Below are 16,954 nucleotides of genomic sequence, written 5' to 3' on the forward strand. Positions count from 1 at the left end.
GTGAGAGCTATCAGGGTCTCCTTAATGTGTTACACAAAAGGGCTGCAGCACACAAAGCCTGGAACACATCAGTTCACAGATCCCGAGAGGGTCCTGTGGAGTCTATTACTTTGATGAAGTGGTATTTAAAATTGCATTACCCAGCAGTTGTTTAACCCTCCAGATGTTGCCCCTGTGGAGTGTTTAATACGACGTGAAGTGCTGGTAGGCTAGGCCGTAACCTCGTGTCATCTATTCAACAGGTCACGTCAGGTCTTACCATCTTCTACTAAATCAATACAGGATGACCCGACATAGCAACTTTCCTCATCTGCTGGTTTTTTTCTCTTTTTTTTTTTTTTTTTTTCAATAGGGAGTAGGAAAACCAGAAGAAAACAAAACCCAAAGGAACGGGAGAAAAGAAGGACATCTCAAAGCAAACTCAGGAACTTTTGTTCATCTCGGTTCGTGATTCCCTCCCGTTTGCGCTGATAGCCCCGATCCAGCAGCTTGGTGCTGCCATCTGCTGTTTCTCCTGCTGCTCACGCTGCCCACGTTTTTGGGCACATCAGCGAAGAGCAACTTAAATAAATCACCATCAGAATAAATAAAAGGTAATTCTAAAAGGAAAGAGGTAAAGAGCCTAGAAGTGAAAAATCTCACTTAACCCTTAATTTTTGATAGCATTTTTGAATCTTTGTGCAACATGCTAATAGTAATTCCTATGGTCACCAAAAAGATGAGGCATGAGCAACTCAACTTTAAGGAACATTTAACCTGGAATTTCTTATGGCTTATAGGTCAAGGACCTGATGCTCCACAGTGGTTTTCATGGTTTAGATATTTGGTGCCACAGCTATTTGTTTTACAGAGCTTCCAAAATCAGTTAAAACCAAGGAACAAACTTGTTTAGATTAGCGCAGGGCACTTGTTAGATCACCTCTGCAAAGACGAAACTTTCTGTCCAAAGGCTGGGTACCTTCTGGGACATCAGCAGCTTTTAAGAACATGAACGAAATCCCTGTGTTCACCAGAAGGAATTCAGTTGGCATATGACTTGTCCCATCAGCCCAATTAGGCTGTCTGGTATCTAGCTGGGCTGTAGTTCTGCCACCATCTGGGTTAAAACACAGTCCTGACAGGATTTCTGTTTTGAAGGTAGATATGGAAATGAGGAGTGAACTTTTGTTGGGGGTTCCTTGTAGCACAAACAAATTTGAACTTTTTATAGAGTAAGAACATTGACATCCAGGATGTTGAAAATGAAAAACATTTTACCATTATTACACAGAACTCTATTTTTTCCTTCCATACTTTTATTTTTGTGCGGAAACCTATTTGCACTTCTCAGCCAAGTCTTTACCAAAGATTTCAACAGGGCTAAGGTTTCAACCCTTGCTGGCCAGTGTTAGCACAAATGTGATAGGTGTTACTATGACTACATCTATGGAGAACTGGTACTTAGAGAAAATAACAGTTTACTGGCATCTCTTCTAGTGAAGTTTTTGAGATTCAAGTATCAAGAATGTAGACATGTATTGAACTCACTCTGCCAGCACAAATAATCTCTTGACACAGGACTGCAGCCACAGAAATCAGTGCCAGCACAGCTCTCTCAAATTTGAAAGGATTGACCACTTCCTCTCACTGTTACAAAACCCTGTGTAGGAATGTAAAACAGAAACTACAGCACATGAGAGCTCAGGAATGGATGTCTGTCACACCAAACCCTTGACAAATGTGTTTTCCATCATCTGGCTTCACCTTCTGCTATTCTAATAGCATCCTATGGAGTGGAACCTTTGGCAAGTGGTGTCTTGTAAGTACTGTAGAATCTTCTTGCCTGATAAAGATAGCAGCAGTAAAGCAGCATTTAGTGTGGAAGAGGTTCTCCACTGTAATCCATAAACATGGAGCTTGGGAACTAACAAGAGTTGTGCTGTAATTTCTAGCTCTGAGGAATGGTCCTTCTTACCTTTGCAGATCCATCTCCTCTGTCACTTACCTCTTCCAAAAATGCAAGGCTTTGTGAGCTCTTTGGCTGCAAGAACAGGCATCTTTGCATCCTCTCAGGATGAAGTAGCTAGACTCAAAAGAAGCATTTTCTCTGTATGTGCTTTAGTGAAAAGATGTAAACAAGGTCAGTGAGCAGACTCGTGCTTACAGAACAGCAGACCTCGTGCTCCAAGTGTGGTTAGTGCCAGCGGGACAGAATGGGCTCCCAACCTGGGAACTGCTCAATCTTGATAGGCACCCACCACTCCAGTTCTGAGACTGAAATTGTGCTGCCAAAGATTCAGTAGACCTAAACCCAAGTTTAGAAATGCTACTAATACACCCACAAATCATTTTAGTCTCTTCCCTCTCCTCACTTCCCTCCTGTTCTTGTCGAGCCCAAATATCAACAGTTAAAAGTAGGCATTTGGTATAATGCAAAATGTAAAGTGAATTGGCAACAGCATAAATCTGAAATGCAGATATGTGAAGATACATTTACAGAGAAAAAACGTCTTCAATATATTTGAGCTGCAATTGGAACATGAGTGCATATGGAAGAAACAGTACTTTCAACCCATCCTACCAGACTTCCAGACCTGGAGCCAGCTGTGCCGGCAATAGGCAGTAAGTGTCAGCCTGGGGCTGGAGGTTGTGTTCATGCCTCTGGGAGCAACCAGGAAATGAAAATCACCATTATTGTGCTGGTGTAGATGTAACTCATGTGCAGTTGCTCAGTACTTTGCACGGGAGCCAGAGAGAGCACATGTAGGGAGCAGGCAAGTGTAAGGGTACATGGCAACTCTGGCCAAATAGTGTTCTCCTTTCCAGGCCAAGCACACTCCATTAGCCAAACTAACCGAAAACAGGTGATCTAACCTTTGAAAATCAACAGTATCACTATTCCCATGTCTCCCAGGGTACAAAGAGCATTTATAAAAGCAGGTTTTACTGGATCATATTGCACAGTTCAGTTTACCTTTCAGTATCAAAGTCTTATTTAAATGGTGCATATATATCAATAACAAAGACAGTTCAGTCATTACCAAATTTTAGTCTCATCTGACCTGAAAATTCCCATTCTAGTACCTGTATTTTGGGTATAACTGCTGTCAAAGTATCATCTTCTGAACACAGACGCTTCAAAAGATTTAAACTGCTATTGTGACTGTCCTGTATACAATAGAAGAAATATATTGTTACTGCAGAGGAAAATGACTTGTTTCATGCTTCTCACATAGTATCTTTATTAAACATTTGGACAGGTAGGCATCCATTTATTTATAAGTAATCTATGGCTTCTTAGTTTGCAAATGCTGGTTGAAAGTTCACAAGAGCAGGCTTTTCTGTGAACTTTCTGTATTTATAAGTTCGGTCACTGCAATAAATCCTGAGCTTATTGCCTGCTTAGCAGCATTTTGCGCTGTACTCCAAAGGCTAAAGCTTGGAGCTCTGCATCTGAATATTTCAAAACCTCTGAACAGCTTGATTGGAGTTTGATTTTCTTCTTAAATAATGCAAGTTGTTCTGGAAAGAACATGGAATCACAATTACCTGACAGTCAAATCCTTGGTCACTAACATACAAAGCTCCACTACCACTAATAGAGGTTTCATTGGAGCAAAGCTTATTGCAGCATTTTGTAGTTGCTAGAAAAAAAGTGTTCTTTGTGCGTGCTGTAGTTCAGAGCTGTAAGGTCTTTGTGAATGGTTACTCTCAAAGCGCTACAGAAGTTCCCCGGTTCAAGGTGGCTCCTGGCTCCTCGGAAAAAGGAATGTGGGTTTCCAGCCTGGGAGGAGAGAAATAAGTGAAAAAGGAGCATCCTTGGGCTAGGCAGGACAGGTCTGCTTAGTGCAGCTCTGCAGCCTGGACAGTCAGTGCTAAGCTGGTTCAGAAGGAAGCAAGGTGAGTGCTGACCCCAGTAAACACAGCGCACATCCATGAATCCAAGTCATCAATCACAGTAAAAGCTCCTCCAGCCCTATTTGTCAGAGAAAAAGGATTTTCAGATTATAAAACCAGGAGTCACTGTGTGGTCACCTAACCACATAATTTAGGATACAGAACATCCTTGAATTTGATCCAGTGAAAACTTGAGTAAATCTCTTAGATTAAAAAACCCAACAACATCTATTCTCGATTTAAAAATTGCTAATGGTAGAAAAGCCACAATAACCTCTTGCAAACCATACCAGTAGCTATGTATTTCCTTGATGAAATGTGTAGCCTTTTCATCCTGTGCATTTGTCCAGCTCCAGCCACCAGATCTTTTTATATCTTTACTTGCTGGATGGGAAGGGCATTAGTCCTGAAGTAAATACTTACCATCTATAACCAAAATCCTTAAACTTTTTCTTGGCATGCTTAAACGATTGCACACCTACCACTTTATCCGAAGACACTTTCCAGCCTTTTGGTTGGTCTCAGAGCAATCTTTAAGAGCGCATGAAGCAAACTCTGTGCTTCAGAGCTCAACACACATACAGAGGAAATCAGGCCTCCATGCCAAAAATGCATATTCCCAGGGGTTACATTAGTTTCTGACCAGTTTTGTTCCTGGAGCTGACACCCAGCTAATGCCCTGGATGTGAACCAGCATATCCAGTTTAATCCCACTGCCCCCTGGTGAAGCATGCTTCCCACAGCACATACAGCCCCTACAACTTGTTGCTCTGCACCTGACTTCACTTTTGCCCACCGGATAAATGACTATTGCTCAATCATACAACATCAAATGGCCAAACTCTTCAAATTTCTGCCTCTAAAGTTCCTTCAATCCTCATTTAAGATAGAGGAATCTGGTAATCTTTGTAGTCATTGTAAGGCTTTAAGTGACAATTTTGTGTTTTTATTATTAATAGTAAAATTTGTACTATATTTTTGCAGGACACTGTCAGAAGCAAGGCCACTCACTGCTGAATTGTTCAACTGCAGAAATACTAGCCAGTGTCATTGTTACTCTGTGTACCTTCATTTCCCTGAAGTCACACATTATTATTCACTTAATGTCTAAGGTATTATATAAAGATTCCATGCTGCATTTTCAGCTCAGAGAGGTCTCTCTCAAATGAAGGAAGGGTAGCAAGTGCAAGTAATCTTCTCTGCTCCTGTAATGCTTTTCAGGTAAGAGCAGCAGTTACTAATTAATCAGCTCCATGAACTAATTAAAATATCTTCTGCATGTACCATTCATATAACATATGTAGGTGAAATGAAAGCCACAGCAAATATAAATAAAAGTTTCACAAGAATTTAGTGACAGGCCATGAAGAGGACCCTGGAAGAAAAAGGGAAACAACTCTCTTGTGCCTTGCTTTATGCATAAAGACAAATTCACTTTCTTTCTGAAAATGGTTGATACTCAGCCTTGGCTCTGCATGTCAACTCCACTTCTTTTCCCTCTTTGAAATGCTGAGCGTCTTTTGATATGTTTGGTAAGTCTCTATTAATCCATTCCCATCAGAGTGCTAAAAAACACATATCATGTAGGAAAAAATTGCATAGCTCTCCTTCCACATGGAATTCAGCAAAAGCAACCAGCTGCAAACAAGCAAGGATGCATATTTCCATGATTCATGCTGCAGAACCCACCATAGGCTGTGGGACTGTTGTACAGAATTTGAGCTTTCATAGAAAAAAAAATGCTACCAGGCGGCCTGATGGTGAGGGAAGTCTTCCCAAACAGGAACTGAACATGAATCAAGTCAGGATGACTCAGATTGTTTTTGTGATTCTGCAGAGAGACAATCTGAGATAATAGCTGGGTTGTGTGAACTATTGCTATAATTTATTACAATAAAAATTCAAAATACAATGACTTACTATTGTGAATTAGGTTTTTATTTTCTCTATATATATCAAAAGCACTGTAATATTTAGATTTCTAGCCCCTCTGTATGAATAAATACATATAAAAATATTTATAAAAGTCCTCTGTATGCTTCATAGCAAACATGCAAATTATCATCTTAACAAACATAGCAACATCCCTTTTGTATGCTCAGTGAAGTGCACTTTGATAAGAAAACAGTAATGTGTAGTAGCAAAATTGAGTTATGATGGGAGGTAGCCAACCTTCGGACATCAAGGAATTTATAATTCTATCATTACATGTTGAAGCTTGAAGCTTATGACAGAACTTCCTGGGTGGTGGGGGAAAAAAAGGATGACTGAAAAAATAAGCCTGGGCCATTGTTTAAATATATAAATTAGGTTTGTGCTGCTTTTGATTCAAAGAAAGAAAGAAACCTGGTCTATCTGTGTTTCACAACAGCAAGGGTACTGTAGGCAGCACAAAGGATCAGTAAAAGTAAAGGGTATCTCTGATGTTTGTGTTGTACATGCAGGTTAAGTAAATGGTTTTAATTTAACCAACCAGGTCCCATGACTCAAGGTGAGAAAAATTCTTCTTTAGTGCTGTTCTCCATCCTTTGCCAGAAAGCTGTTCCCAACTGAAACTATATTTATCCATTATTTACCAGTTTAGTCAGCTGAGCACAAGTTGTTCTGAAAATGTTTGTTTAAATCGGCCAGCCAGGCATCAAGAAGAAAAAGGAGAGGAGTGGAAAGAAAAACCAATATGGAAACACGTCTAAAATTCCAGGGAAAACCTTTCTGTTGACTTTATCAGGATATAGCCAAGATCTGCAGTCAACAGAGAATGATGGCTATTAAAATAAGAGAAAGGGACAAGACACTCTAAAGAAAGAAAAGGCAGAGAAAGGAAAATAGAGGGAACTTCCTGAGTTCCCATTAAAAAGGGGAGAAATGGAGATTCAGCTGCAAACAAGCAATGGAAGGGAATGAAAACTGAGAAATTAAATTAAAATATGTATAACCATTGATTTTAGTGGGTAAAAATGTCAGGCATTGGCCTTGTTTGCAAATTTTCCTGAATAGGTGGTAGGGACATAGGCTGGTTTCAGGATGCACAGGGTATTGAAATAGCTGGAAAATTCTGAGAGATTATTGATGTCTGAAGCTTTGGGAAGATCACATCTGGTAGTAAAAGAAAGATTTACCTTCAATTTTAAATTGTTTGGAAACAATTGGGGAATTTTTGTTACTAAATTATATTTGGGGTCCTGCCTCTGAGAGAATATTTTAATTTGCAATTTTTACCCTGACAAAACAATTTTAGTAGAGCACGATGAGTGCAGTGAGTATGAATCAGTAATGACCATGAAAGGACCAACACCACATAGTGAGCCTTACAGGATTCAGGAAGGACAGAGTCAAAGTTTAACCACAAAGAAAGCCAACTTGTTAAGAAATGTGTCTGAAATGCAGTGACTAGTAAATCCTCCAAAAATCAGTCTTTGCGGGGGGAGTAAATGTGGAAGGCATATTGTCTTCTTAATCCAGAACAGACTGACGCATCTTTTGAAGAGCAAACTGAAATTCTTTCTAAACTATGAAATCTTGAAGGGGGACAAGGCATGAATTTACCAGCCAGTAAAAAGGTCCTTCAGCCACTTTCCTCTTGCCCCAGCCAGACCTCCCCATGCTCCTCCCTTGCCCGTTTTTTAAATAGTAACATTGAAATACGTAGCTAGTCAGAGAGATTGGTGGATGACCGACAGATGGGTGGTTAGTAGATACAGACCACTTAGTTTGTTTCTCCCACAGTTTTCTGGTTTGTAGTAGTTTTATTTCCCTTATCACATCTCCCCAGCTGTCCTTTTTGAGTTGGCTTCCAGTGCAATGAATGGTTTCCATTTTTAATTTACCATACATACATAATTATAACTTTCCCTGTGGACATGGGCAAAGAGCTTGCAGCCTTGACAACAACATTATAAATGATGGAAGCATGTGCTGTCAATGCCCCAGCTAGTAGAAGAACACAGGCCTCCAAAATTTTCAGAATTTACTACATAAGACGACCTTGTTAGCTCAGTCTTACAAACATGGATCAGGACAGAGATGAGCCATCACAATAAATATCTGTCATACAATCCAGACCTAATTCTTCATGGCCACCACTTTCCTGCAGCACATTCAGGCACTAGTGCTCTTGTGCATTGCAGCATCCTCCTCACTTTTGTGTGTTTGCCTGTGTTGTGGTGTGTCTCTCCCAGGGCCCCGCCACTGCTACCAACACCCTCCTCAGGCTCAGGCCCCTCCAAGTACACAGGCACCATGGTCTGATTCTCCAGGAGAGCAGTGTATTGGACTTTCCCCTTCCACGTACATACAAAGGTATTCTTTGCACAAAACCAAAGACAAATTTTGTCAGAAATTCTCCAGGTGTTTGAGGAATACCATATGGAGAACCCAACTGACAAAAGCAGTTCCTTTTTCTAGAGTGGAACCAAATTTGCTAGCATGCTACACCATTACCTCCCAAGCAGCAAAAGACCCATATAGGATTGCATGAAAAGTCATATAAAGGCTTATTACCAAGGGGAAAGAGCAGTTGGTAGCAATGTCCCAAACAGTTACACTTCAAAAGCATCAGCCTGTAGTTCAAAGCTCTAGTAGCTCTCTCGACATGAGCAGATCTTCCCTTCTTCATCAGCAGCTGAGCCAGGTTTTGAGCCAGCAGTGTTTCCAAACAAATTAGTAGTAGTAGAAATAATAGCAGTAATACTGCCCACCCCTTTCCATCACTGGAAGGATTTGGAAAGCAGTCTTCCAGCAGAGCTGTGCCAGTTGCACACAGAGTGGGCAGATGCAGAGAACATCTGTTTCAAAGGATGCACCAGCAGTGCAGGCACTGAGACATCAAATGCCAGCGTACAAAAAGGCACCAGGAAACTTGCTGTAGGATCCTGTGGGGAAGGAACTTTGTCCCTCCTGTGACCAGAGACAGGACTGTTCAGTCTGTGTCACAGAAGCAATGTGTATCCTCCATCCCGGTGTTCCTTGCTGCTCCACGCACACTGCACCACAGTCATGCTCATTCACCTCTACAAATACCAGGTCGCCAGTGACTAATATGAGCTTTTTAAATCTTGATGATGAATGGTTTTACATTTCCAAACAGGAATGTTCTGTCCCACTGCACATTTTCAATTGTCTTGTCCGTTTCTATAAAGCTGGGAGGATGGACTAACAAAAATCACCTGGGGTGATGAAGGGCTTTGATTAAGGGCTCCCCAAACTGAGCTTAGAACTAGCTACCAGTACCCAAACAGGTGCCTATAAAAGCCAGGTAGGAGCAAAACAGAAGCACATGTTTCTCTGAGCTGAGATGTGCCCTCTCCTCTCTGTTGAATACAGCCCTATCTCAGGCACCACCAGCTCAGCAAGGATGTAGCCCCAGATGCTGTGGTGGTGTGGGTGACAGCAGGGCATGGTCACATTTCTCAGTCCCAGATGCATCACGCAAGCTGGAGCCCAGAGGCCAGCTCAGCTCAGAGCTACGCCACACTCTGAGAGCCTTCCTCGCTCCCCAGGGAAGCCAGCTCTGCTCCAAGCTGTGGGAAAACCACAACCAGACCCCATGTTTTACATTTTTACTGCCTGCCCAGCCACATCATCAGACTATCTCATTTTTAGCAAATGATCTAGACATCAGTGAATTCTCCAGATATTAAAAGACTATCCTTCAAGCCTGCACCACCACCTCTGAATGTGACCCCCCACCTAGACTGCAGCTCTTCAAGTTATCCTCCATTTGTTTGTTGGTGTGCTCCCTTAGATCTGCAGATTGCTTTGATTATTTGAACATCTGGAAGTTGTCACATGCCTTTTCTGACCGTGACCATCTGAAATATTACCCAGCAGGACTTGAGGGGAGACACAGTAAGGAAACAAAAACATCCTACTCATAAGAACATGTGGCAGGAATTATCAAATGACACCATCCCAAAGGGTAGTGTTATATATCCAAGTAAAGGCAAACTTTCTCTCCATCCCCTAAAGCGAGGACAATTTTTTTCCATAATAACCACTCCAGACATAAAACAATATTACATAAAAATACCTAAAGTATTTTTCATTAAACATTATGTTATTAAGGTTAGTTGTCTATTACTAATGGAGAGAAAGTATTTCTTTCATCCTCTGGCTTTAAAAACTGAAGAGTAGATCCTTCTCATACATGATTCTCCACATAAAAACCTCCCCAGAATGGTTCAGTGTCTGAAATCATTAGGGTGCTTATTCCTGGTTTTCCTGTGGCCCTCACAGGCAGAGTGCAGGTTCTTTGGTAAAGCTGAAATGGGATATATAAAAAATGAGATGAAAAAAGGTCGAAATGCAAAGTCAGACTTTCTCAGCAATCCCATCAGAGGCCGTAGGGGCTCTGGAGAAGAGGAGAAAAGACCAAAATCAATGCAGCTGTGCTGGTGAAAGCCCAGGAAAATCAAGCACAGCTTTTAGATTTGGTTTCTCATTCTTAACAAGATACAGAAATGAACAAATGAAGAACAAATAAAGCGTGAGGAGCAATACAGACCATACTGATGCAGTCTGGCAGCTGTTGATCAGTTACATTTTGGCCTTTGTCAAGAGGTTCTCCCTAAAAGAAGTAGATGGCAATGGGTTTCCTTCTGGCCTGCCTGTTTGCTTACAGATCATAGGTCCAACATCTCATTTTCCTGAAGGAAAACGGGAACAACTACGTGCAGTGCTTCCATGCATGACTTCCACACTCCCCTTCCCTGTGGGCAGCCAGCTGGAAGGGGGGCAGTCTTTGTTGGGGAGGTGATACTAGTAGAAGTAGAACTGCTTAATCCATCAGTCCTCAGGCTCTGCATGTCTCCAAAGTCGAATAAGACCTTGATGTCTGTAGATGGCTTTGCTCCGTGGCTGTCCCTGTTTCTTCTTCCTTTGGGGGTACTTTCATATTTGGTTGCACAGCACTCTGATTTTTTCTTCTTAAACCAAGTGCCACTGGCTACTGAAGGAAATTCCTAACAACCCAATTATATCTTGATAAGGCCCCAACATCCTAGAAGGAACTAGTGTAGTGCAGCAGCACTGGTTCCCAGGAATCCTCTTAAAAGCAGGCCGTCTCCTCTGATGTAACCTGGCAAAAATCTTCCACGGTCTTTCTGTTGGGATATGACAGAAGGTGGTTCCTTTGTCCCCGGCCAGGGGAGGGGACGGGGAGCGTCCGTGTGAGCGCGGCCACAGAGGCGCCGCGCGGGGTCCTGCTCTTCCCGGCCCAACAGCGCCGCGGGCCCCGGGAGCGGCGCGGGCGCGGTTCCGGCGCGCACCCACGAGGTGTCACTGCTGCCCCGCCGCCCGGCCCGGCCCCGCCCAGCGCGGGCAGCGAGCGGCGGCCGAGGGCACGCACCCGGCCAGGCTTTGGGCCGCCCGTGCTGGGAGGGAAGCTCGCGATTGCTGCCCAGCCACTTCCAACATCACCGCAGCGGAGGGTTTAGAGGAGGAGCGTGATACCGGGTTTGTTTGTTTCCGGTGAATGCCGATCAGTTGTCAGCACATAGATCAGCAAGACTCAGCATGGAAGAAAACTGAAAATGTCAAACGGAAAAAAGTGGTACATGACCACTTCAGGACTACGGGAGGAAAAAGGAAGAAAAAAAAAAAATCACCAGGCTTTTGATAGCACCAAACTAGTTTGCTCTACTATGGTAAAGAAAATTGCTTTGACTTCCTCCCTTTGTTTCTGATTTTATGCTCTATTTAGTTTTCTCATATAATGGGTTATAATGAGTACCAAAATAGTCCCATCCAGTAAATTTCTCTAATGAATATTTTTTGTAGTAAGCATTACACAATTCATAGTAGTACCATTCAGATTGCAAACTTTTCCTTAGCAGAAACTGCAGCAGCAGTGCAGCAGATCAGTGCTGATATACGGCCATGCTGGTCCTGCCCTGTCAGTACCTATAAAACAGAAAATAGGAGTCTGCAGGGGATGGAGTTGCCTAAAGAAGCCATTTCTGTGTTACATGAAGGACTGATGCTGAATAATGCAGACAGATTTTGTCTGGTAGAGTTGCTGCTACATGCACAAGGTGGCAAGGCCTCAATAATGAGGAGTAATGATGGAGGCATCCTGGTGCAGGAGCTGTCAGGATCTGAAAAGGATGCAGCTTCTACAGGCAACATCAGACATCTTCACCACATTGGGCATGGAAAGGTTTTCCCTTCTTTCTTGTCTCCTCTTTCTTTCTTTTTTCTTCCCCCCCCCCCCCCCCCCCAATGCTATTTGGGCAACATATTTAAAATTTTTATTTAGATGTAAAATAAAAGCAGCTGGTTTTGTTATTTTTATCACTCCCTCCTGAGTCTCATATTCCTTGTAGTCTTCTGGCCTGTAAACTCTTGCTTTTTTTCTTTCTCATTAAAAGACACAAAATAATCAAAGTAACTCCACCTAGTCCATGCTTTTTGTGGAAAGAGGTTGTCTTCAAAATCTTTCTAGAGACAAAGGTGCATTCCCAGCTCATGCTGTGGTCTTGGGTGAGAGAAGAAGCAGAAGAAATACAAACCATCTTTCAAAAAAAAAAAAAACCCAAATCCACCCTACTAGCCCACCCTACTGTACCAAAGAGATTCCACTACTGACATCCAGCTAGCAAGCACAACTTTAGGAGCAAAGGGTAGCTGTATTTTAAAGCCAGTCTTAAAGGTTTCACGTCTCTGCTTTCAGTGGAAGTATGCTCTGGGGCAGGAAGCTTTGGAGGTTGGGGCAGGAAAGGAACAGAGACGTCAACTGAGGCAACAAAAGGTCTGGAGATGCTCAGAGATCCTTGCAGATGGGAATCCCGAAGTACAGTTTTAATACAGCCATGAGGTTTGAGAAAGTATTTTTCTGTTTTTCCACTTAGCACTGACCAGCAGCAGAAGAGATATCTAAAATTCATATCTTCTGTGTTTGTTTTTTTAGTTAGTTGTGGGTGTCTTTTTTTTCTCCAATGCCACAAGTATACAGAAAAAGTAGATGATATGGGTCTGTACAACTGGAATTGCACTGGGAAGAAGCCCTTTGGAACAAAATGAAAGTCTGATACTTCAATTGTCTCATTACAGGATGAAAATAAACATGGAAGTAAAGATTATGCTCTGCACACAAATGCCCTGGTGGGAGAGCGGCTTCAGCTACTCCCTTATACCTGGGGTTTCCAACACTGGCAGAAAAGGATTAGGAAAACAGCTGAGAAGAAAATCAAGGGAAGAGATAAGGCAAAACCTTGCTAGTCAAGAAAGGTTGCTGAACTGCTTCAGAAGGGATGGAGGAAGGAGAAATGGAATTACCCAAAATGACTTAGGAATTACAAACTTAACAGTTCCCTAATAACAACTTTCTGGAAACCAATTCCCTCATTAATTGAGCATCTATCTAATTGAACTGTATCTTCAGCAGTTTATCCATCGATGAATTTCCACATTCGTGCCTCCACCCCCAAAAAATTTTATCTGTGATTTAGGCACAACATGAGCTTCCACAGGCCTGTTCACTGGTGTCACTGGAGCTACCTCCCAGACCAATATGGACCAGGACTTAGGAATATTTCCTAGTCTTGGGCTTTACTCTTCATTCCTGCCTCCCACAGACTCTCTCTTTGATAAGAGAGAGAGACACTCTGCATCACTGTGTGGACACCTCACTCTTACCAGGGAAGAAGCTCAAGCTCCTTACTTATTTCAAATTGCAATGCTGGGAGTGAATGGCCCGAGTACCCGCCCCCTTTCTTCCATCAGTCTCGGGCACCAGAGGAGTCCACACCTTTTGTCTGCCTCCATTCACTGCACCTAAGCAAAGGAATAACTCATCTCCCTCACATCTCCTGAGGTTTCCAGAGACACCTCCTCACCAGCAAGGAAGGATGTCCTGCTGTGTAACAGCACCCCTGTACAGGCACCCTTCTCCCCAGGACATTGTCCCATGCCCCTTCTCCTTCACCTTGGGGGAGCAGTGGCTGTAGGAGGAGTGGAGAGCTCCTGGGAACAGGGTGGGGAAGGGGAGAGGCAGACTGCCGGGAGGAGGATGGTCCCTTGAGATCAGGCCACAGTCAGAGGCACATTGTGCATCCACATCAGCCCCTGCCCTAGCGCTGACCTGCCTTTCCTTTAATGCTTTCTGTTTTGTGTTGTTTTTCCTAATTTGTTTTAGTTCCAAGAAGGATGAAACAGAGAAGGTAAGTATAAAGAGCATTAGTGGGCACCATAAGACCATGCAGGAGAGATCAATGGAGCAAGAATCAGAGGAACAAAGGAAAAAAAAAAAAAAAAGGTGGAGAATCCTAAAAAAAGATGTTACTGATGGGAAGAAGGAGAGAAAAAAGAGAATCTTAAAGAAAAGTTGTCTAAAGAACAGTGCATCAAAGGAGATGAACTCAAAAAAAGTTCATAGATTTTGGGTTATACATTCCTCTCAGCAAAAGTTACAAAAGTAAGTCACATTAAATATGCCATTGCCACTCATCTTTTAAAAATGAAAGGGGTAAAGAAATAAAAAGGTGGATAGAAAAGATAATGTGCATAATGAAATGCCTCATTTATGTGATACCTGTGCTTAAGGAGCAGTTGCCAGGTTAAGAGGAAGGGTGGGAAATAGTACCCCTTTTGAAAGATGACATCTGTGATGAATCTAACAAGAGATTTAAAAATCTAGTCAAATCAAAAAGAAAGCCAATGAAGGTGAATGCAGCAGAATATATTTTGGGAGCAAAGTACAATAAAAATTGTGCAAATGCCACTAACAAGGTAACATTTACCGTCGTGTCTTAATATTGTTTGATATTTACTGTCCATGTCCACACTTGTAAATAAGGACTATCATCTAGCATTTGAGCAGGTTCTCAGAGTTTATTATCTGGACAATTTTTCTTTGCAATTTACACATACAGATCCCTTACAGCAAATAGTGATGATGGTACTCATTCTCATTCAAGTGTTTGTGTTAAAGAACCAGACCTGAAGCTTCCTCAGTTTCACCCATATGTAAGGATAAAAGATTATACCTGCAGATAAAAGGACTGCAAATAATGCACAGGTGGAATAAAAAATAATTAAAAAAAGATCTTGGAAAAAGAGAAAGATTGTCTGAAAAATGAGGATGCTATTCAAGGGACAACTCAAGGCACCTCACTGACCGAAGAAGAGTCAGCTACACACCAAGGGGAGCAACCATCTATGCTAGAAACACCAGTAAGAAAACCAAAGGAGGCTGTGATGTTGCCATGTCCATTTATGTTGGGAACATATAATTGTAGTGACTGCAGCAGCCTGGTCAAAAATTAAGGGATAAACCAAAGCAAAGAAGATTCTGTTTAGATATTAAGGAAACAAAACTTCATCATTTCAGAGATAATGACTGTCTGGAGAGACTCTGCAGCCCTCAAGTCAATGTATATACAAACAAAACACATTGAGTTGTACACATGCCACTTGAGGGCTCCACAGTCTGCAACGGCATGAGGGGGGGAAATCCAGCCTCAGAGAACTCCTCTTCCCCTTCACCTCTTCAATACTGGGAATTCAGCATATCTTCAACTCACAGGAGACAAAAGCAATCTGTTCAGCATAGTTAGATCAAAAGGCAGACTGGTGTGAGTCACAACCACTTAGCAACTTGTTTAAATGAATTGTGGACACAGAATATGTTAAAATGATTTGCTGATAATTTTGCTTGAAGATGTTGGGATTAAAACCTTATTTTCTTTAATTCCCTGTAGCTATTAAAATTCTTTTAGCAAAATTCCTGTATTTTATGCACCTTTTATAGTAAGTCCAGTGTTATGCACCTACTATAATAAGTGCAGTGTTAGTTCTATGCACAATATCTTTACCTAGAAGAGACATAAAAAATATGTCAGTTTTAAAATCTAAATTGAAAGAGCTGTTATTCACTATGCATAAAAAAAATAATTGGAAGAGCCGCAAATAAATCACTGACTTTTCCAACTCCTAGTTCCAGTTACATATCAAAAACAGCCTTTCCTCACTTTGGTGGTCTGCTTTGGCTTTAATTTTTTTTTTTTTTTTTGTAAATAACATCCTAAATGGATTACTATAGGTCTTGTTTTCTGGAACTGTTTGTTGCCCTCCTATTTTTTGTTTCTTAGGAGACTATTTGGCATTTATGTCTCATGGTTTCAGTCATATTAGGGGTACAATTTGAAAAAGTCAACTCTAGATATTTTATTATTACACATTATTGCTTTCTAGATGGAAAAATGTTGTTGTTGGGTTTTAAGGCACCAGTTGAAGATGATCTTGCCTGATTTTTCAGGTTTTAATTCCAACTCAGCATGGCTGTGACCAACAGGCTGGCAATCCACCAGCTGCATTCTGCCTCTCTTGCTCCTAATTATTTAGCTCTCCAGTTTTCCTCCCTTGTCGGTTCTGTTCTGGTCACCGCAATTAATTCCCATTTCTTAGTCCTGTATTCACCTTCAACTCATTAATTTCTGGCCAGACTCCACCACTGTTTTGGCTCAGCATTTTGCAATTTATCTCATCACTATTGTAAGGCCCTTTTTCTCCCTCTTTGGATTTCTAGGGTTGAAGGACTGTTTTTACTTGCTTCTTACAGAAGAATGGGTGACTATTTTGCTGTTTTCAGGTAGGTGCCAGGATAGATTCTGCCTCTCCTACCTTCACAGGCTGGTCTGGGAGCACAAAACCATCTGAAGTGTGCAGAAGCACCATCAAACACTTTATCCTGTAGGCTTTAGAGCTGTTTAATGTACAAGGATGTTTGGGGAAAGAGACTGACTGATGAACCCCAACTCTCAGATGAAAGTTCCAAGCTCCAACCAGTTATTTTAAGGAATATTACAATTAATATCCCTTATGAGGGTGTTTTAAGCTTCTTGGGCAGAGCCAGGAGGCACTGAGTGATGCCTTTTCCCTAGAAGATAAGAAATATGGTCCCTTCAGAGTGATTTTCTCTCTTGGTCCTTTTTTCCTCAGCAGATTTGTGGCTTCACTGACATTCTTAATTGGTAAATTGTTGTGTAACCAAAGTCAAACTGCAGCTGCTCGGTTAATGTACAAGCATGCCTTAATCTGAGATAATCTTAATTCTTGATCTTTGTATAAATTTGGAAACAAA

The 16,954-nt window shown here is 41.8% G+C and overlaps 1 protein-coding gene across 1 annotated transcript in view; it reads right to left on the reverse strand.

Moving 5' to 3' along the window:
• Positions 1 to 3,601: 3,601 nt before the first annotated feature.
• RGS7 (regulator of G protein signaling 7) overlaps positions 3,602 to 16,954 on the reverse strand; it is a gene marked incomplete at both ends in the record, with an annotated part of 239,303 nt that continues 225,950 nt past the window's right edge. Inside the window, one exon of the mRNA XM_082301769.1 lies at positions 3,602 to 3,763. Within this exon, the coding sequence (XP_082157895.1) occupies positions 3,602 to 3,763 (162 nt within the window). The remainder of the gene's footprint in view (positions 3,764 to 16,954) is intronic.

The sequence above is a fragment of the Coloeus monedula genome (genome assembly GCF_965178545.1).
Source record: "Coloeus monedula genome assembly, chromosome: 2".
NCBI classification, from domain to species: Eukaryota; Metazoa; Chordata; class Aves; order Passeriformes; family Corvidae; genus Coloeus; species Coloeus monedula.